This window comes from Phascolarctos cinereus, unplaced genomic scaffold (assembly GCF_003287225.1).
Source record: "Phascolarctos cinereus isolate Bilbo 61053 unplaced genomic scaffold, phaCin_HiC Scaffold_726;HRSCAF=1367, whole genome shotgun sequence".
NCBI classification, from domain to species: Eukaryota; Metazoa; Chordata; class Mammalia; order Diprotodontia; family Phascolarctidae; genus Phascolarctos; species Phascolarctos cinereus.
In genome coordinates, this window is record NW_027556098.1 from 128066937 (window position 1) to 128089345 (window position 22409).

Sequence of the window (22409 nt, forward strand, 5' to 3'; positions counted from 1 at the left end):
GGATGCCATGATACCCATCCTCAAAAATGATGTGAACCTCTTGAAGGCTTTCTTATTTTCAGGGTAAAAACAACTTTTGAGTTTTATTCTGGTGCTAAAATTATCTTTTTTTGACCCCTGGAAATATCTAGCCTTCCAAAGCTCTATAGTTCTAACCTGATGGTTCCTCCCTGGGGTACCTATTATCAGCTTCTGGTTGTTTAGAGTTGAATCATTCCAGGAAGCAAATTAGAGAGACAGCTTACTTTTGCAAGCTAATTAGTGGCAGAGCTAGAACCAAAATGCAAAGCTTTTAACCCTCAGTCCATCACACTCAAGTATCCTGTTAGGTCAACACCTTAGGGTAGACGGAGGATATCTGCAGCACTGCCTGCACTCCCCCCCCCCCCCCCCCGCCCCATTCTCCACAATCATGTGTATCTGACTCTGTAGGTATTAAAGCCCCTTCCATCTGAGCTTCATTGAGCCCCTATGAAGAATCCCAAAGGGTAAAGAAGGCAGTGAAGGAAGCTGGGGCACATTCACTTTCTTTGTGAACTTGGGCCATTTTTCCTCTTTTCTCTCCAAAAACTAAGAACAAAACCAAAAATTCTTAACTTTCTTTTTAAGGAATCTTCTTGACTTAGGAAATAAACACGTGAAAGGGCTTTAAGATGCTTAGAAGATAGAAACCATATAGCTACAGAATTACTAGGGAGTGGGGATGTTCCCTGTTTCTGACTTTTTTTCCAACACCACTAGACTCCACACTAGGACTTGCTTAATCACATGGTGTTAATTATTTAATCCTTAGAGTGGAGATTATGGGAGTTCCTGGTTCCCAGAGCAACAATAAAGGTTTCTCTTTCATTAAAGCAATTTTCAGAACCAGGCCTTGCATAAAAGGCTACCTGTATGTGTAGGATTTCCCTGCCCCTAAAAACAATTCTTCTAACTAGGTCCATGATGCCTGAAGGTATTTAATTAGTTTAGCTTTAGGCATGGATCTTTGTTAAAAAGAAAATCGAAGGAGATATAATACATTTATCGGCTTCAGGTCAGTCTTTTTGTTTTGTTTTGTTTTTTTGATGAGGCAATTGGGGTTAAGTGACTTGCCCAGAGTCACACAGCTAGTGAGTGTTATGTGTCTGAGGCCAAATTTGAACTCAGGTCCTCCTCACTCCAAAGCCAGAGCTCTATCCACTTCACCACGCTGCCCCTTCAGGTCAGTCTTAAAGCCCTATATAAATGCATGTGTTTTACACTAAAATTAAGGTCCTTTTTAAAAGCAGAGTACAACAAAGGAATTAGAGATAAATTTCATTGGGAATCAAGGAATTTAGAGCTAGGAGGGTTTTTGGAGATCTTGTTCAATTCCCTCCTTTTATAGATGAAGAAACAGAAACAGGTGCTATGACTTGCCTGTGGTCTCAGAGCCAGTTAGTGGTAGCGCTGTCACTAGAATCCACACCACCAATCTCCTAAGCAGCTATGCTAACCTCAAAATACCTTTTTACATTGTGACCAGACCAATCCATTTTACAAATAAGGAAACTGAGACCCAATACAATATACATTCTTAGAGGAACGGTAAAAGTCAAATCAAAATGGATGTAGATACAGTGGCATTCAAATGTGGGCAGTAGGTCCACAGGGGAATATAATTAATACAGTTCAACTGGGAGTGGGGGTGGGGGGAAGAGTGCAATTTAAATACATATGGGACTCAAATTAGCTAGGCAGAGAAACTAAGAGTGGATATGCTATACCTAAGTGATAACGTACATGTGTACTTCCGACATAGTAACTAAAAGGCATGGCCTTGTAAACAATTCCTTTTATATTTTGCATTAGGCCAAGGAGAAAAAATTTTGTCAATCTATGGAAGACTGCATCAAATGTACTCGATTGCTCTGTCACTTTTCATGTGGTTTTTATAAAAAGCTATGTAACCACAGTATTAATTTAAACTATCAGTTCATTTCACATATAAAAAAAAATTTTGAAACATCTCCATTAGGTGAAGAGATTTTTATATAGCCTAATGACAATATGAAAAGAGACATGGTTCATGTTCTAGTTAACAAAATTAACCAAGAACACATAATGATTTAATGTCACATACTTCTGCTCCAAAGGGTCCAAAGCAGATTCTAAGTATAAAATTAACCTGGTTTTTCATAGTCCAAAACAATGTGGTCCAGGTTAAAAGTGAAAATAATGCATATTAATGATCTGTTTGGTCAGTGAAATGAAAAAGTTCAGTCATCCAAAATATCTTCATCCAGATTGATATCTGTTGTGTCAATATCCTCTAGATCCAAGTTGTCCAAATCATCTAATTCAAGTAGACTCTGAGGAGAAAAGACAAAATTTTATTAAATGACTATTTTTCCAAAATGCCCATCCAACGAGCCAAAGTTTTTGGTTTCATAAACTACAAGTTCACAGACACTTAGTTACATAAGACCTCAGACTTCTAAGTCCAATCATAACTTAACAGAAATCCCCTCTAGACCATCCTTGACAAATGATCAGTCCTACAGTCACCAGAAGCTCCAGGGGCAACTTCTTCCCCTCTTGGAAAGCTCCAATTGTTATGAAGTTCTTCCTTGGAGGATTTTAGGCCACAGAGCTAGAAAAATCTTTAGAGATAATCTAATCCAACCCTCATTTTACAGGTCTAACTAAGGCCTACAGAAGTTGAGACTCATCAAGGGCACAGCCATAACTGGCAATTTTTGCAAGGGAAGGTGAAGTAGGAAGAGGCTTAGTTAGTGTAAGAAGGTAGGAAGAGACACTGGGAAGTTTCTATTGTGAAGTGCTGAAGGAAGATGGAGGGCCCTGAGGAGGGGCTATTACCAGGAAGGATGTGTGACCCAGAGACATTGCTGTGAGCCTTCTAAAATAGCCTTCTAAAATATCCTACCCTGGTATAAAACCCTAGTGGCCCTATTCTATTTATATTAACCTAAAGTCACAAAGTTTAAAAAAAAAAAAGCAGCCCAGTGATTATAAATCCAATGCTCAATCAGCTACACAACACTGCCCGTTTTTTATCAAACCAAAATCAGCTATGCTGCAATCTCTATCCATTCAGCAGCTGGTAGTATTATAAACAGAAAACTGGGCCTGGAGTCTGGAAGACCTGAGTTCAAATCCAGCCTTAAACATACTAATTATGTGACCTTAGGCAAGTCACTTAACCTGATTGCTACAGTTTCCTCATCTGTAAAATGAGGATTAATAATAGCACGTACCTCCCAGAACTGTTGTGAGGACCAGATGAAATAATAATTGTAAAGGGCTTAGCACAGTGCCTGGCACATAGTAGGTACTATACAGATGTTATTAGTATTATTCAAATGGATAAGACTATAGAAATTTTCTAAAAGTCAACTGCTAGCTGTGTATTTTAATAATCAACTGTGTTTTGGCAGGCAGAAACTTCAAACAGCTCCTTCCCTCCATTTCCATAGTTCTGTAATGAACTATGCTGTTGATGTTCTGGAAAGTCTAAGCTCTTCTAGCAGGGCCACTTAAGTAGATGAGGCAGTAGTGAGCATCACATACCTACGTAGGGGTGCAGCTCTATTTAGGAACAGATCACTATCAGACCTGGGAGATTTAGGGTAGGGGGTAGCTATGCATACCTTTTCTTCTTTTGTAGTTGAAGCTGGTTCTGAACTTGCTGGAACTGCATTCACTATGACTGGAGCCGGAGAAGTTGGTTCCTCCTCATCAAATTCCTTAAAGCAAATGCAGAAATACACATTAAGAAAATTATAATTATTTATATAGCATTTTATGCTTTTCGAAGCACTTCCTCCACAACCCTATTTAAAAAAAAGTTGTTACAGAAAAGAAAAATGAATGTGGAATAAGACAAAGTGAAAAAATTAATTATTTTTCTCCTCCAGCCCATACCACTTCTTCCAAACTTTCCTCTTTCAAGAAAATCAACATCCTTCAGTCATGCAAGTATGCAACCTCACCTGTGACTTTCTACTCTTTATATATGAACTAATATGTAATTTGTTGCCAAGTTTTTGCTGTTTTTTTCTTCTGCCTCCAGAACATTTCTCAGATGTATCCTCCTCCCTACACTCACATGGCCACCAACCCAGTTCAGACCTTCATCTTCTCTCACTTAAACTATTCACTTCCTAATTGGTGTTCCCTGCTTCCATCAAGATAATCTTCCTAAGGTTAAAATCTGGCCTCCTCTGCTCAAAAACCTTCAATGGTTCCCAAATGCCTCAGGATAAAACTCAGCCTGGCATTTAAAGTCCCCTGCAATCTGGCTCCCATCTAACTTTGCTGACATTTTACATCATTCCCTTTAACACAAACTATGATCCAACCAAACCAGACTATTCTTCAAACTTGGCATGCTATCTCTTATCTCCATGTGTCCACAAAGGCTGTCAAGAAATATACTCTCCCCAACTCACCTCTACTTTAGTCTCTTTTTTTTTTTCTTCAGGTGCTTCCTCCTATAGGAAGCTTCCTTCTCTGGTCCCTTTAATTGGAGGTATTCTCTCTTTCCTAAAACTGTTTATGTATTTCTCTTCCTGCCCCCAAAGAACATAAGTTCCTTCAAGGTAGGAACTATTTTATTTTTGGTCTTTATAGCCCCAAGATTTATGTTTGTTGAAATAAAATTAGGGTACTGAAGTTTTTTAAAAAATTTTTTAAGTAATGTTTTACTGACATCTTTTATTTTTGCTCTCTTCTATTCCCCTTCCCAAAATCCCTTATAACAAAAATTAAAAAACAAGAGGGGAAAGTGACATTATATGCAATGTGAAATCAAATATCAAATATTATGAAAAATGACAGGAAAAAAATTCATTAATCTTTCATCTTGGCAAATCAGGACATCACCTGTGATGATCACTGGTTCCCTTCAAAAACGAAGGTCAAACAATAATAATAATAATGATAATAGTGATGATGATGAAGTAATACTGGCCTCCTTGCTACTCCTCAACCAAGACACTTCTCTCAACTCTGGGCATTTTCACTGGCTTTCCCTCATGTCTGGGAAGCTGTCCTTCCTCATCACTGCCTGGGGCTCTCTGTCTTTCTTTGAGTCCTAGCTAAAATCCAGTCCTCTAGAGGAAGCCTTTCCCAATCCCTCTTAATTTTAGTGTCTTCCCTCTATTGATTATTTCCTATTTATCCTGTATAAAGCTTGTTTGTACCTAGTTGTTATTCATGTTGTTTTCCCTATTCGATTATAAGCTTTTCAAGAGCAAGAACTAACTTTTGCCTTTCTCTGTATCACCAGGGCTTAGCATACTTCCTGGCACACAGTAGGTACTTAATAAATGTTTACTGACTGAAAAAAAAATCATCTTGAACTAGAAGCAAAGTAGATGCAAACTAACTAAGGAACGGGTAAACAAACTGGCAGGTAGATATAACGGATTACACTACCATAAGAAACAGTGAATAAAAAGAATTCAGAGCGGTACGGAAGACAAAGGAACTGATGTAGAATGAAGTAAAACCAGGAAAACAATATACTACAACATAAGTAGAAAGGACAACAACAAAAAGCCAAAATTGAATGTTGTACAATTATAAGGACCAAACCTAGCCCTGAAGAGATTAAAAAAAGAAAAGTCTCCTTTTGTTCCCCCCACCCCAGAGATGGAGAACTATATATGGAATATTGAATATATCATCAAAAACAAATAACAATGTTGAATTTTCTTACACATAACATATGCTATGAAAAGTAATATACAATGCTATACTGACTTCAAAATACACTGCTCACCTGGGTCATCATTCCTGATGGTTGAAAGCCTTTAGCTTCTTCCATCACATTTCTTTCTTCATTTGGCTATCACAGAATAAGAGAACAATAAGCATGAAATATTCTGTAATTAAAAGAAATCTAAGAGCTTAACTTATAATTCAAAAAAGAAAAGACTGAATTATATCATATTGACATTCACTTTTTAAAAATCCTATATCCAAGAAATGTTTAATAAAAACCAGTCATAATTTACAGAGTATAAACTTGGAATCTTACTAAATAAAACCATAAAATTGTCTTTTTAAAAACTCACAGTGACAAGCGGATATTCTTTAGCAGGTCTCAAAGCTGTATGGGTCTCCTTCACATACTCTTCAACAATAAAAGCTTCTTTCAATCCAGGAAAAAGATTTTCATACTCTGTGGGATCAGCAAGGGATTCAGCTGCTTTCTGATTGACTTTTGAGAGATTCTCTCTCCACAGTTTGACCACCCTGTAAAAGAGGAACCCAAAACAAACTTAATAGATTTCATCTCTGTTATCCCTTGAAACAATCTGTCCTCAAATTTAAGGATTGGTACCTTGAAACCTGGCTTGGTAAATATGTCCGGGCTAGGAAGGCAGCTTCAGGCAAACGTCCAGTTCGAATCAGGAGTTCCAGACAAGATTCAAGCCTAAACAAGAGGAAATCTGAGTTAATGGTAGCAAGAATTAAGGCCAATAGTGATAGTTAACACATTACAGAAAAGTAGAGTTGGCATTTCAATTAATTATCTGCTCACATAAATAATTGAACCAGTAACTTATAAGCATGAGATGTTAGAACAAATGTTGGATGACTAATATGGAAATGTGTTAATAAAATTGTACACATATAGTCTATATCAGATTGCAGGCTCTCTTGGGAAGGAGAGGAGGGAAAATTTTAGAACTCAAAATACTATAAAAGTAAATGCTGAAAACCATAAATAAACAAATAAATAAATGATAAATAAATAAATAAAAGACAAGTGCTGGACCATCAGAGGGGATGTGAACGAAAATCTATCACAAGGCCATTATTAAGCTAGTTAAAAAGCAAAGCAACTCAAGACTTGGCTAGACAACTCAACCAAAGTGACTTATCCAGGATCACCCAACAAGTGTATATCCTAAGACATATTTGAACTCAGGTCTTCCAGACTCCAGGCCCAGCATTCTGACCACTGCACAATCAGCTGCCTCAAGTGGCTTAGCCACCAGAGCTACTGAGTACTGAATTTTAATTCTTCCTTTAAAGCAAGGGCTCTTAACCGTTTTTTGTATGTGTCATGGATCCCTCCGGCAGTCTGGTAAAACATATGGTCCCATTCCCATGTTTTTAAATGCATAAAATAAAACACCTAGGACTATAATGGAAATCAATTATGCTGAAATACAATTATCAAACATTTTTTTAAAAAAGTTCACAGACCTCAGGTTAAGAAGCACTAAAGCACTATAGCTCACTAAATATGGTGAGTAAAGACACCCACCTCCTAAAAATGCTGAGTGGGGTTCATGGGGCTCTGTCCTCCCACTTTCAGTCCCCATGGATTCCCAGTGTTCACTCATTTCACTTTCTCAGAAAATAAACATTACAGAAAGCAGATTTGCACTTAACTTTTTAATTAATGTGGCTATCTGTTTATGTATTTGTTCAATACTTACTTTCCCTGTAGAAAGTAGCTCATAAATGCCACATTGTTCTTGCCGTCTCTCTCAGCACCCTCTGCTAGTTTATTCACCATATTAGCATTTCCTGATGCAGTGGCCAAAAGCAACAGACCCCCATAATCCTGTGCATGGTGCAGACACTCCTGGGCTAAGCCAAACTGGCATTTACTAATGGCAAGTTCAGCAAGTTGTTTCCATTTCTGTTCTGACTGCAAGGAAAAGACATTGCCTTTAGAAAAAAATATTTAACTTGCCACCTTAACACTGATCTATTAATCCGTAATGGGAATGAAGATGAATTTGTGTATACTTTGAATTCTGTTTGTTGAGCTAGCTATATTGTTCTGAAGAATAATTAAGCTAAAATATATAATAAAAGTATTCATGTACATAAAATTCATTCAAATATGCAAAATAAATGTATTAATGTATGAATAATCAAGAGCCTGTTTTTATTTGTAATTACTCAGCAGAAAAGGAAAAGTCATTTAACAGAATTTCCTAAGTAATTAGATGGCAATAGCTTAAACATTCAATGTAAAGCTATTTCTTTTAATTGAACTATTTGTTATAGTCTTAAATATTTAACTTGGAATAACAGGTTTCCATCATCCTTCTGATCATAAAGGATTACAGAAATCAAATCCAATCTTGTACATGGGAGGATCTTAATGAATATCTAAAACTTTATATCACACCTAAAAAGGTACACTTACTCATTAACCAAATAATTTAACCAGATTTAGAAACACCCAACAACACTAAATTCAGCTATGAAGGCACATAAAAGTAAACTAAACTCTCCTTCAAAATGTCATGAACTACTACAGTTTCAATATATCTTTCTAATTTTGGAACAGAAATGCCAAATGGTCAAAAATAATAACTCATATTTACACAGAACTCAGAAGATTGACAAAGTGCTTCACTCAAACTCTAAGGGAAGCGATCTAATTATTCCCACTTTAAGGAGGGGGGCAGTAAAATCCTCATTTTGCAGAGGAGAAAACTGAATCTCTGGTACGTTAAATCATTTGCTCAGTAGGAATCAGAGCTGAAACTCAAACTCGGGTCTCCTGACTATAAGTCCAGTATTCTTTCCACTATATCTTCCCTTCCAAAAAACTTGAACCCAGACATGTATTTAATTGTTAAATTCTTTTAAAAAAACAACAACATTCTATCAATGTTCCTATCAATGAGACATAGAATACATCAGTCCCTGAGAACTAAAAATCACAAAGAGAGCAGTGGAAAGGTAAATGGTGGGTATGAGCAGGCTAACCGATGAGGAACTCCTAAAGAGAATAGAAGCAAAAGATGTCCACAAAGAATTTCATGGTAGAAAAGATAGGTTGGTCATGTGGCAAGATCTGACAGGTAGACAGCCAACCTGGTGGCACAGTGGTACCCAGAAGAAAGCAAGGAAGGTGGGTTTCTGGCCAAAATGACTATCTGAATGAAAGCAAGCAACACAGAACAACAAAATGACTTCAGGAAAAATTGAAAGAAATCACACTTGACTGAAAAATGATTAAAAAATTCAAAGAGAAACTATGGTGATTTATTCCATCCTAGAACTGCACAAAAATATCAGCCTAGAGTCCACAGACAAAAAGTGGCCCTGTCAGCAAAGCCTATACCTGTTCTAAGGTAAATAAACTGATGGCCTTCCAATGGCCATGGAATACATGTAGCCTGTAAGGATTTGTATCTGGAGACAGTGAAAGGGAAGGCTCCACAGAGAAGACCTTGAGAGGTTCAGAAATCCACAGCAGGGACTCTGGTAGGGACTTGGAGCTACAGCCCCTAGTGTCACCCAATCGTACTCTGACCAGGTCACGCTAGTCCCAGGGGCTCCGAGGGACCTAGCACTCTGCAGCCTATGATGACAATTAGGGCCTGAAAGATCTAGCACACTGAATTTCAAAGATAGAAAGCCAAGAAATGGAGGTCAGTTTAGGAAACAAGACCAACAGGGCTGACCTCTCCACCCAAAGGCACAGCAGGAGGCAGAGCCAGTCCTTCTCATGATGCCCCAATTCAGAAACTAGGACTGGAGGAACTGAGCAAACCAAAAATAACCAACACAATAATAAAAATTGTAGATTATAAAAATAACCAAAAATCCAACCTAGAAGAAATTAACTCCATATTAACTATAAGCAGAGATTCAAAGGAAATTAATGGATTTTTACATAGAAACTACAAGAATATCTGGAGAAATGAAACAACAGATAAAAATGAAATAAAACTCTGGAGGAAAACAATGGAAGGAAAATATACAGCTTAAATTAGAAAGTAGCAAACTTTACCCTGAACCTTATCTAGCACCTAGGTGGCACAAACAGAGTAGTGGACCCTAGAGTCAGGAAGATGTGGATTCAGATATGATTTCTGACACCAGCTGTGTGATCCTAGGCAAGTCACTTAACCTCCTCATATGTAAAATGAGAATGACAGTAGGGTTGTTGTGATGATAAAACAGGATTAATATCTGTAAAGCACTTTGAAGGCATTAAAATGCTTTATAAATACTAGCTATTATTATCACCCAAATAATAGAAATCAATAATTCATGACAAGAAATATTAGACCAAAAGAAAGTGACTGAAATAAAAATGTAGGCCATGCATTATCAAAAACTGACGTGGAAAACAGATCAAGGAAAGATAATTTAAGAACTATTGTACTTCCCCAAGATCAATATTTTAAAAACAAAAGTATGGACATTATATTTCAAGTAATCATAAATGAAAACTGCTCAGATATACTAGAACCAAGGGGCAGATAGAAAGAATACATCAATCAACTCTTGAAATGAACTCCAACAGGAAAAGTCTCAGGAATGTCATCTCAGAAAAGCCAGAGCTTTGAAATCAAAGAAGGAATTCAAGTTTCAAGGAAGCATACTCAGGCTCAAATAAGATCTGGCAGTTTCTTCTAAAAACTAGATATCTTGGAGTACAGTATTCCAAAAGGGAAAAGATACAGGCTAATAAGCCAGAATAATTTACCCCTACAAAACGGATGATGAGTCTATCAGAGGTAAAACAGACCTTTAATGGAATTAAGGACTTTCAAACATTCTTGATGAAAATACCTGAGCTGAGTAAGAACTCTGAGATAAAAACACAAGAGTCAAAAGAAACCTAAAAAGACAAATGTACATGAACTATTTATTGAAAGCGGTTTTAAGATGATGCAATGCTGACATTCTAATATCTGATCTAGTGAAAGGAGGGTTGAACAAACACAGCTATACATAAAGAATTTAGCACAGAAATGCCATCAAACAACAGGGAAACAAGCAGGGATAGGGAGAGATGGAATTAATAAGGAGACAAAACAAACTTCCTGACCTGAAGGGAGATTAAAAGGGGCAGTGGGAACTGAAAACTAAATGGGTACCAATCATCTAGGGAATGAATGAACAAAGTGGAAATGTGTATAAATGGAATATAAATATAATGTATGCATATGAATGGAATGGACTAGTATTTCTCTATAAAAAATGACAAAAAAAGTATTTTCATAGAATCCTGGGAAATATGACCTGATACAAAATGGAAGGAGCAAAACCTGGAGAACAAGTTACACAAGGACAACAACACTGTAAAGAAAAATAACTTTGCAAGACTTAAGAACTCTGATCAACACAGTGACCAATCGTGTCTCCAGAGAACCTATAATGCGCATGTTACCCACCTCCTGACAGAAAGGTGATGAAATGAAGGGGCAGACAGAGACATAAATTTTTGGATATAACCACTGTGTATATTTGTTTTTCATGACCATGCTTATTTGTTACAAAGTCACCCGCCCCCAAACCTGTCTCTATTTTCAATGCAGATGGAGGAGGGGTTAAGAACAATGATGCCAAAAAGAGAGCCACCAAAACATTTTTAAATTATACAGAAGACAACATAACAAAACGTTGTTCAGAAGGAGGCACAAACAAGCAAGTTTTGAAAGTAACATGTTGAATTTATTATATCCTTTTTTTAAAAAAAAGGAGATTACATAGAAGTTTTATATGGAATCCACTTTCTGTATATTGCTGTGTCTATGTAAATGCTCTTTTTTTCCCCAATTTTACACTCAGAATAAAAAAGTTTTTAATTTTAAAAGAAAGCAAGAAAGGCCTCTAGCAGATTGAATGGATCTCTTGAGATAAATTTATGGGAGGATATGGATGAGTCACAGGCTGGGGCATGGATGGGTTGCAATCTGTAACACTGGAGGTAACTTCCAAATCAAGAGGATTTCAGATCCATTAGAATATTTGAGTGAAGTTTTGTTTACAGATCAGAATTCTTTAACAAATAGAGTAATATGTTTACTTTATAGAGATATGTACAATCTTATGTACAATTTTTGAAAATGGAAATTACCTTCAGAAACTATGGGTCAGTCTAATTCACAAAACAGAAAACTTGAACAATTAATAAAAATATAAATCAAGAACAATTTATATTTACCTCTGCTTCTACTGCCAACTGGTATGCAATTTTCAACTCTCCAAGCTGAAGAGCCAACTCAAATCGATGCTCAGGATCTGTGGATACTGCAAGAGCTTGCTGCTTGAAGCCCTGAACCAATAAAAGACCAAAAAAATCTGTAAAATCTGACATCATTAACTTTTCCTAAAAATTCAGAAACTCCAATCCTTCTAAAGAACAGATATCCTAGTGGTTCCTACCATTGGTTCTAATTCTTCTTTACAGCATAACTAATGCGAAAATATGTTTAATATGAATGTATATGTAAAGACTATATCAAACTACATGCCATCTTGGGGAAGGGGGAGGGGAGGGAATGGGAGAAAATTTACAACTCAAGATCTTATGGAAGTGAATGCTGAAAACTAAAACTAAAAAAAAAAAAAAGAATATATATCCTAGGGAATACAAAGCATCAAAATCACTTTTTGTGTGATAGTAGGTACTAAGAGCCACTCTTACAAATACAACACAAAATACCAATCATGAGGTATCACAGAAGGGTACAATAATTTAAAAAATAAGGTAAAAAACAGAAATGGGAATTTTTAATAAAGCAATTAAAATCAACAAGAAAAATGGCAAAGGTGGCACAGTAGTTGGAAAAGCAGCACAGTAGTGTAAAGGCAATCTAGATTTGTGTTATGCAAAACACACAAACTTAAAAAACAAAACTCTTTCCCTGTGTCCCTTTCTTTTGCCCCCAGGTTTCCTTCTTCTTCCTAATTCCTGCATTCCAACCCTTTGAATTATGCAGGTGCTGAGGCAGGGTGGAGGCTGTAGAGGGTGAACTGGTACACGAAGAAGATTTGAACATTTTAGCTGTCCAGGCTGGGTTGAGAAACACTTTAGCCAGCCAGTCAAATTGTCTTGTTTTGTACACAATGAAAACAAGCCCCAGAGAAATTAAATGATTAGCCCAAGAACACATAGGCCATTAGTGGCAGAGAATGGAAAAAACAAAGAAAATATGTGCAGTTTCCTTTCAATCACCTGCAGTAAATTTTGCTTTAACCTCCTTACAATAATCAAGGAACATCGCCTACTCTGTTGAAATCTCCTGTTGACATTACACCTTTCAATTTACATCAAGTAGTCTAAAGGGTAGAGTTATATGGTCTCCACCTCCTATACTAGCCTCAGCTAACAGAAAAGGATTTTCTAAAGAAAATGCCTAATTAGTTTTCACAGCCCACAAAACAACAATTACTTATATTCTTAAATGTTTAGCATTGTGCTTTATCCCTAAGGGGGCTCTAAGATAGCTTATAGTTAAGGCCAACTCTGCTCAGGCTTGTGTCTGATGGTATTTTAAGGACATAACATAGGCAGCGGTCCAAGTAGCCATGATGGGGACTCTGAACAATTTTCTAGTTTTTCCTATATTAGAGTCTTCAGTGTTGCTTCATTATTTGGGCTGTACTGTATTCAAATATAAGAACAAAAACACAATCTAAAGCTAAATACAAATGAATTTATGCTTTGGGGTGGGTTTTTTATGGTGAATTATCTTATTCACTGCTTCCTTCTAATGGAATTATTGGTTAACTATGTAAGATGCCACCCTACAGGATAAAACAGAAATCAGCATTTATAAACTTGATGCATTTATTAAAAAAGGAAAACATAAAGGAGAGATAAAAATCACAGCAATAGAATAGAAAAGATGATAATATAAGGTAAAGAGTTGAATGAAAGATCTTAGCTTTTTAATTAGAAGGCAAGGAAAAAAGTGAGAAAGATTACCATCCTACTGTTACTGAATGTATTTTGGTGCAAGGACTACAAAATGGCTTAAGTTTACAGAAAAAATTAACTGTTTTTAGAATTATTCTAATGTATTTGGGAAAAGTAGTAATGAAATAAAATTTTGCATTATCTATGAATTCAACATTTTTAAAGCACTTAAATGTAAAACTGTGGGGTTGTTGGAAAACTGAAACTATCTCTGCCTGCAAGGAGCTCAAGTTCTACCACCCTGATATCAGCATCCTTGTATTTCATAAATAAATAAGATATCCTTGCCTGTTTTTCCAGGAAGTGGGCAACTCTGGTCCTCTGTTCTTTTGGAATGGTAGGGAGGACTTTGTCAGCCATGCTAAAGTCTCTCCTCATTACAGCTGTCTGATATTCTAACACCGACACCAACAAGGAGTAACTAACAATGTTTAGCTCCTTATCACCCAGATAAAGTCTGTTGTCCTTAGGAATATAACCCAGCAGATACATTGTCCTAAAACAGAAATAGTTATCAATTTAACTCTTTAAAAACACCTGTAATTCAAAATAACTTCATGTATTTAATCAATACTAATTAAGACAGTAGCCCAGTCACAAAATTTTTAAAAACTACGTCCGTCCTGATGTGAAAAATCAAGAAAGGAACTAGTAGATGGCAAAGTCAATGAAAAGTTGTATTTAAACACTAAGCTTTAAAAACAGATCCATGCTGCTTAAGACATAAAGGCAAGCAGAAGCACTAGAACAGTTACCTGTCCAAGTGGGCAATGGTGACTATTTCTCCTCCAACGTAATAGTTTAATCGGTTTACAGAACTTGTGTAAATAAAGCAATCGCCTACCCACAGCCCTGTTTTGACAATCTCCTGAATCTCACCAAGGACCTGAAGATGAAAAAATAAATCAAATCACTACATCAAACACTAGAAATACTGACAAGCTGACAAAAAACCAGGCACCCCAATACAATCAAAACCAACAGTTTATCATAAGCATGTTTAATAATGAGATGAAAATAAGCACTTAAAGAAATCAGTATTTCAAATGTCATGGCATTCCTAGTTTCTACTCTTATTCCTTCATTTTTGTTAACAATTAGTTCTTGCAAAGTGTGATTTTTAAGGTCGTTTGGACAAGGTTATGATTTAAACGAACAATTTACAAGAAATCAGAATAGTTCTTCTATAAAAAGCTTATTGAAAAGCCCACTGTCTTTCCATCCAGTAGTCTTCAATACCTCACTAAGCCCTCTTCACTTTTTTAATGAAAGATTATTAAGTCAAAATAGGAAAAACAAGTAAAAGTAGCAAAGTCCAATTTAGGTATGATGTAAAGAAAAGCTTCCTAGCAACCAAACCTGTCAAAAAGTGTTGTCCCCTGGAAGAAGTGTTCCTAATAGCAAAGGCAGGATAACCATTTATATGCTGCAGAGAGGATTCTTGTTGAGGAATAATTTGGCTCAGATGGCCTCTGAGATCCTCTCTGATACCAAAACTCTGTGATTCAAGTATGTGAATGGAAGTCACACACAAGAGGGATTAAACTTGTTTATTGGCTCTAGAAAGCAGAATCACGAGCAGTGTATGGTTGCTACGAAGAGTACAGAAATTATTAGCTTGATATTAAAAAAACCGTAACAATTAGAACTGTACAAAAATGGAAACATCTGTCTTAAAAGATAGTGACTTCCTTAGGAGTAGAGTTCTTCGACTAAAGACATATGAGTATTTGTCAAGAATGATGCAAAAGGAATTTCTGCTCAGGTAAGGGTTGGGTGAGACTACTTTCTGGGTTTGTTACAACCTGAGTCTATCATTGTTCTGCCCACATAATTTTGTATGTATCTAAGTTATTATAGCAACATGTCCTTTTAAAATCAAAATTATTTCAAGTTACCCAATTGCAAAATATACAAATTAGTACAAAAACTCTTATTTCAAAGCCTCCTGAGTTTCTTTTTAGATACAGGTACATTAAAAAACCTAATCCTTAAGCCAACAGCTTATTTTACAAAGTTTATGCTAAAAGCACCTATGGCTGGTTGTATTACAAGAATATACAACATTTTAAAAAAATAACTATTTCTATTATTAGCTTCGTCCCAATTTTAACTAGAATTACCTCAAAGGCATCTTCAATGCCATCTTCAGTAACTCCTTCATGTGTTTCCTGTGCAGCTAAAACTTTTTCAGACAGATATTTAAGGATAAAAAATGATTCCTCAGTGGCGATGCAGACCAGCTCGCCAGAGTCAGACCAAAAGATCTACAAAATAAAAAGTGATTATGGAGTTGTGTATAGAAGCAACTGACTGCACATATTAATTCTTAAAAAAAAAAACCCTCACACTTTAAGACTCTGAAATAAATCCTCTCTAGTTGATATTTTAAAAGCTTGAGTATTTGAGTTTAGTGGCAGTGGCAGGAAAAGTAAAGTTTTGTTTAGCCTAGAGAAAAGACAATTGGGGGCAGCTAGGTGGCACAGTGCACAGAGCAACAACCCTGGAGTCAGAAAGACCAGAGTTCAAATCCAGCCTCAGATACTTACTAGCTGTGTGACCCTGGGCAAGTCACTGAACCCTAATTACCTTTAATTTAAAAAAAAAGACAATTAAGGGGAGAAATGACAACTACCTTTAAATGAAAGTCTCTTATACCAAAAAGGAAATATGCTTATTTTTGTGTTATCTGAAAAGTCAAAACTAAGATCAACAGGTGGAAATACAAGGAGGCAGACTATTTCTTGATTTAACAAACTTCCTTTTAACAATTAAAGCTGTCCAACAAAACAGTGCACTGTAATATTTGGTGATCCCTGCAGGAACGCAAGTAGAGGCTAAATGGATATCGATTGTAAATCACAATAGGGGATGGACTATATCACTGGTGTCAAACTCAAATAGAATAGAAACAGGGGCCATTAATCTGAACATAAGGATCTCTGTGTGTTGCATACTGACTTAGTTTTAAAATGTAATGTTATCTATGCTTTACTGTATTATTATTTATTTTGCTAAATATTTCTCAATTACATTTTAATCTGGTTTGGGCCACTCAGGAGTAATGTGGAGTGTACATGGCCCATGGACTGCATGTTTACCATGTCTAGACTAGAAAACCTCCCTTCCACCTCTAAGTTCCATGATCCTGTAATATCTCTAAGTATACAATTTATTTAAAAAGAAATTCATAAAAATAAATGAAGACATTTCATAATGTGGATAACATCTTGTATTTTACGCCATTTTATACTTTTCAAAATTCTTTCAAAATCCACATTTTATTTTATCATCATTAGCAGTACTTACTGAACAACCCCAGGGTACATAGCACTGTGCTATCCTCAACAGGACAGAGCTAGATACACATATGAAGATATTCCTTATGCTCAAAAGGTTCACAGTGTTGTTACAAAGATATATGTTTCAAAAAGTAGCATCTAAAGTAAAACTTACATGTTTGGGCTGAATTTCAATTCTGCGGATCAGTTCTGTGTTTTCCCAGTCATAGAAGGCTAAGCCATTTACAGATCTGACTCCCAATAAGAAACCTCCATAGATACCTACAAAGAACAAAACAGTTTTTTTTTAAATTTAATGGGTAAGTTTTTCAGAAAAATAAAAGATGTATCTATAGTATACAAACAACACTCACCTTCAGCTCCAAAATCAGGCTTAAATGATTTCTTTTCTTTAAAGTTCTTAAATATCTTTACCACACTATTGCTTTCTCTTATTGCATACCTGGATGGGGAAATTAAAAAAAAAAATAAGAGCTCAGCTATTCTTAGTGCAAATTGCCCACATAAAATATCAGACATATTCTGAACCACGTGTATGTATTTTGTTTGCTAGAGAGAATAGTCAACTATTTATATACTTTGATAACTAGCTATACTCTTAAGATGGGGATGGGTAGATTTTATGTTGTCTAATGTTGCACATATAAGCAAGAATTTTTAAAAATGTTATAGAAAGCTTTATGCCAAATTTCTTTTTTTGCCAATTATGTCAGATAGCAAAAGAAAGCTCCTTTACCATTCATGTCTCTGCCCTAAAAAGGAGTTGGTAGGCTTGTTGTATGTTATAGATAAGGTTTACAAACATACTTTAAAAATAGCTTTCCTTATGGGTAAAAAGGTGTTGAAATCTGCATAGGTAGAAAGGCTACCGGAAAACAAGCACATGAATGCCTGCTGGAGCTGTGAATGTACACAGCCATCCTGGAAAGCAATTTTGAACTATTCTCAAAAAGTCACTGAACTGTACACATCCTTTGACCAAGCAATACTACTCCACGTTATACCCATTAAGAGATCATAGCAAGAACAAATGGATCCATATGTACAAAAATATTTATAGCAGCATTCTGTAGTAGTAAAGAACTGGAAACTAAAGAGAAGCCTATCAAGTGAGGGAAAGCTGAACAAATTATGGTATATTAATATAATAGAATACTACTGTGCTATAAGAAATGATGAGGGATAGTTTTATAGATATCTGGGAAGACTTGTATGAACTGATGCATCATCAAGTGTGTAGACCAGGAAAATGGTTTATATAGTAAATACAACACGTAAAAACAAATTTATAAGGCCAAAGAATTCTGACCAATTCAAAGACCAACCACAAATCCACAATGATGAACCAATGATGAAGCACGCTATCCACCTCTTGAGAGAGGAGATAGACATAAGATACAAATCAAAACATACATTTTTGGACATAGCTAATATGGGAATTTGCTTGACTACGCATATGTAACAAAGATTTTGGGATTTTTTTCCTCCTAATTGAGATGGAGAAGAAATAAATACTTGTTAATAAAAAAAATAAAGTAAAATAAAGTAAAAATTTTAAATCTGAATAGGTCATATTAAGAAATGGAGAGCTAGAAGGTTTATGAAGAACTGGCACCACAGCTATGAGAAATGGAAAAGCTCATATCTCTTAAAATTACTTTCAGATAATAGAAAAAAATCCTCAAGATTTTGGATTTGTAAAATAATTAACTTGAACTAATTTGTACTATCTGGTACAACTATCTGGTAAACTAAATTAATACTGAATCTTACATTACTGCGGCAGCTAGGTGGTACAGTGGATCAAGCGCCAAGACTAGAGTCAGGAAGACTCATCTTACTGAGCTCGAATCTGGCCTCAGATGTTTATCAGCTCTGTGACCCTGGGTAAGCCACTTAACTCTGTTTGCCTCAATTTTCTCATCTGTAAAATGAGTTGGAGAAGGAAATGGCAAACCACTCCAGTAACTTTGCCAATAAACACAAGATGGGGTCAGAAAAAATTGAACACAACTGAAAACAACTGATCATCATCATCATCATCATCATCATCATCATCATCATCATCATCAACATTGCAGCTATTAAAAGATTTTCTTTTTTGATTTTAAAAGAACACATCTGGAATTTTGTAAAACCAATCTGAATTTAATATAGAATAAGGGAAAAACACAATTAATTCTGGAGACAGTGATTAGCACAATGTGTGGCACAGAGCAGGTGTTATATAAATGCTTATTCCCTTTTCCCTTCCCCTTTTTCTTCCCTCCCTAAGGAAGCTGAATAGCTTGTGAAGAATGGAGCTGTCAAGAAGAACACTCCAGAAGCTAGGACTAAGCCAAGACAACATCAGAGAACCACTCGAAGACTCCAGTTCCTGCTCTAGGTTCCATCAAGAAAGTAAAGGAACTCAGTTTATTTGGTGAAGAATGATCAGAATGGCTAGAAATTAAATGCACACAGTCTCCACAGCCCAAGGTTTTACTAACACAGATGGCAACCATTCTTTAAATTTTACAGTAAGACATTCTTTGACTGAAAAAGCGTGCTATATGTATGCATCTGTGTGTCTGCCTATGTGTGTGCATGTGATTATGAGGTATAAAAAATAAATCATCTTTATGGAAAATGATGCAGGTCAATAAGGGGCCTCATAAAATTTCTAACTAGTCAGTGTACCTTACAATGCTAGAACTTACTCTGAAGAGTCATGAGCCCAGGCAAACTCCTGGGCCGAACCAAAGCTCTTGTTTCTCAGCGCCATTGCCGTATAGATGATATATTCACCATCACCACACACCACAACAAATCTAGGAATTAAAGAAGTCAGTAAAGATAACGGTCAGGCATTATAACAAGAGATTTACTCTGTAAAAAAAGAAACGAACATGTGAACAAATCTACTTCTCTAGCATTTAAAGCTCTTCACAATCTGGTCCCTTCTTGCCTTTCTAGTCTTCTTATTCTCTAGTACACCTTCAACAATCCACCTATGTTGGTCCACCAGCTGGCTATTCCTCACACATCATACTCCATTGTCATCCCTGGTTCTCCACCCTGGTGGCCTCCCACCCCTGGAGTGCTCTCCCTCTTCACCTCCACCTTTTAAAATGGCTCCTGCTGCAGGGGCCTGCAACCTCCTTAGAATGTAAGTATTGAGGGCACAGACTGTTTTTGCCTTTCTTTTTATTCTGAGTTTAACAGTACAGTGCCTGGTTAATTTTAAGCACTTAATAAATGCTTATTGATTGACTTTGGTCTTTCAGTTACAATTTAGCTTTATTTTCTGCCATTTTAAAACTGATAGTGGATACTAACAAACTTCTTTTTTCTTTTTTAACCAAACCAACAACAAACTTAAGTGCACAGCTAGGCAGCTGAGGGCCATAAAATTTTACTATAGCAACTCTGTTCTTCCCACCCAGGAAGAAAAGGAAGAAGGAAATAGATCAAATGGAACAAAAGAATGATCAAATTAAATTAAACCAGTGTTTACTAAGTATATATAGGATACTCAGGGTTATGCTGTGTCTAGGGAACTTCTAAATGGATGACTAAAAATCAGAATTTTTGAAATTATATTTGCAAATGAAAATTTTGTTTTCTGAATAAAATACTATTCAGAATATGGTATGTTCAAATAGATTTATTCTCAAAAAATAAGAAAACACACTCTTTAAGAAATGATTTTGAGTTGAAAATCCCATTACCAAAAGATCATATTATAAAAACAAAAGGTGTATCCAAGTGCATGCTGTAATGAAATGCTCAAAAATATTTAAAGACAATTGTGTACTTCATTCTTCAAAATGAAGTATTATTGGGGGCAGCTAGGTGGCGCAATGGATAGAGCACTGGCCGTGAAGTCAGCAGGACCTGAGTTCAAATACGACCTCAGACCAAGCGACACTTACTAGCTGTGTGACCCTGAGCAAGTCACTCAACCCCAAGTGCCTAAAAACAAAAAATGAAGTATTATTACAATGAGCATTTTATGCAGTTCTGAATTTCTCTAACTCCAAATTACAGTCAGGAAAAAAAGAGAGAAGTTAAGATCCCAAACTCAAAGCAAATCACAAAATATTTTCTTAAGATGCATCTTCTTATCACATTGATATATCACATTGCATAACTCTGTAGGAATTTGAAGAAAGACTGCAAGATATGTTTTACCTTCCATTTGGGTTATGCTGAATAGTCTGAGGATATATTTCACAGCTTCCCATGTCTTTTACTGCAAGGGGCAATCTTTCTCCATCTTTAATTTCGGCATCTCCCATTGCTTTCAGATTGGCTTGTTGGACTTCGGAGTGCTTTGCCCAAATAATCTTTCCGTTGGCATCCATGGACATAGCAGGCTCCTCTCGGCCAAGCTAGAAGAATAACAAGTGAATCTTAGCAGCAAAGTAAAAGAAAACATCCATTTCTTTTCCCATTTAACAGAGTGCTTCATTTCCTTTCCTCCACATTAAGATTTTAGTGTTTAATGGAAGTAATGCTATTTAAACAAAGTTAGTGAGTTGGAAAACTATCATAATTAAAAGAAAAAAAAGATAACTGCTTCTCCCTAAGTTTAGTGACTTATATGGAATAATTACAGAAGAATACCTTAACAATGATACTGCCTTCATCATAACCCAAAGCAACATTATTGGACCCCCTCAGACTGGCCACACACCACACTCTCTCCATTCCATAGTTTAATGTGCTTTCCAGACGGTATGTGCTTGAATGCCAAATACGAACTGTGCCTGAAAATAAATATGAATTAGCTTTGGATTAAATATTTAATAAAAACCTTCATACATCAGTCAGTAGCACACACACACAAAAAAACTCTCAACACATATAAGAATCATTTTCTAGCATCTTAATAACTAGATATTTTGGATATATTTTATAAGTTGTTTTAAAAATATAGGCAAATAAGAGAGAACACTACAAGTAATTTTACATAAAATTAGCAACCTAGAAAATGATTAACTGAGAAATCAATGTAATTGTCAGTGTGAGAAAGGTTCCAAGGGCAATTCAACACACCCGATCAGTTCTCATCCCTTGATCTATGACACTGATGACATCCTTTTTTCTTGAAATTCTCTTTTTTTCTGTAATTGCAGTTCTCCTTCAACATCTCTGACCACTCCTTCTGTCTCCCCTGTTGGATTCTTTTACTCTTCACATCCTATTAAATGCTGGAATTCTCAAAGGTTTAGTAAACTTGACTCTCTTCTTTCTCTATATTTTCATTTGATAATCTCATCCACCCTTATATCTTCAATTACTACCACTATGTGGATGACTCCAAATCTACATCTCCAGTCTCAATTTCTCTCCTGAGAACCAGGCAACATTTCCAAGTGTCACTGATAACCTTTACCTAGATGTCTCACTGGCATATCAAATTCAACATATTCCAAATT

General features: G+C 36.0%; 1 protein-coding gene across 1 annotated transcript in view; it reads right to left on the reverse strand.

Annotated features, from left to right (window-relative positions):
* Positions 1-1539: 1539 nt before the first annotated feature.
* The window catches only part of COPB2 (coat protein complex I subunit beta 2), a 41972-nt gene continuing 21102 nt past the window's right edge, over positions 1540-22409 (reverse strand). The window contains exons 8-22 of the mRNA XM_020986131.2: positions 21595-21737; positions 21160-21359; positions 19686-19796; positions 17340-17428; positions 17141-17247; positions 15808-15951; positions 14440-14570; positions 13973-14180; positions 11927-12037; positions 7440-7654; positions 6332-6424; positions 6063-6243; positions 5768-5833; positions 3633-3728; positions 1540-2333 (exon numbers count right to left, since the gene is read on the reverse strand). Of these exons, the coding sequence (XP_020841790.1) occupies positions 2241-2333; positions 3633-3728; positions 5768-5833; positions 6063-6243; positions 6332-6424; positions 7440-7654; positions 11927-12037; positions 13973-14180; positions 14440-14570; positions 15808-15951; positions 17141-17247; positions 17340-17428; positions 19686-19796; positions 21160-21359; positions 21595-21737 (1988 nt within the window). The 3' untranslated portion in view covers positions 1540-2240. The remainder of the gene's footprint in view (positions 2334-3632; positions 3729-5767; positions 5834-6062; positions 6244-6331; positions 6425-7439; positions 7655-11926; positions 12038-13972; positions 14181-14439; positions 14571-15807; positions 15952-17140; positions 17248-17339; positions 17429-19685; positions 19797-21159; positions 21360-21594; positions 21738-22409) is intronic.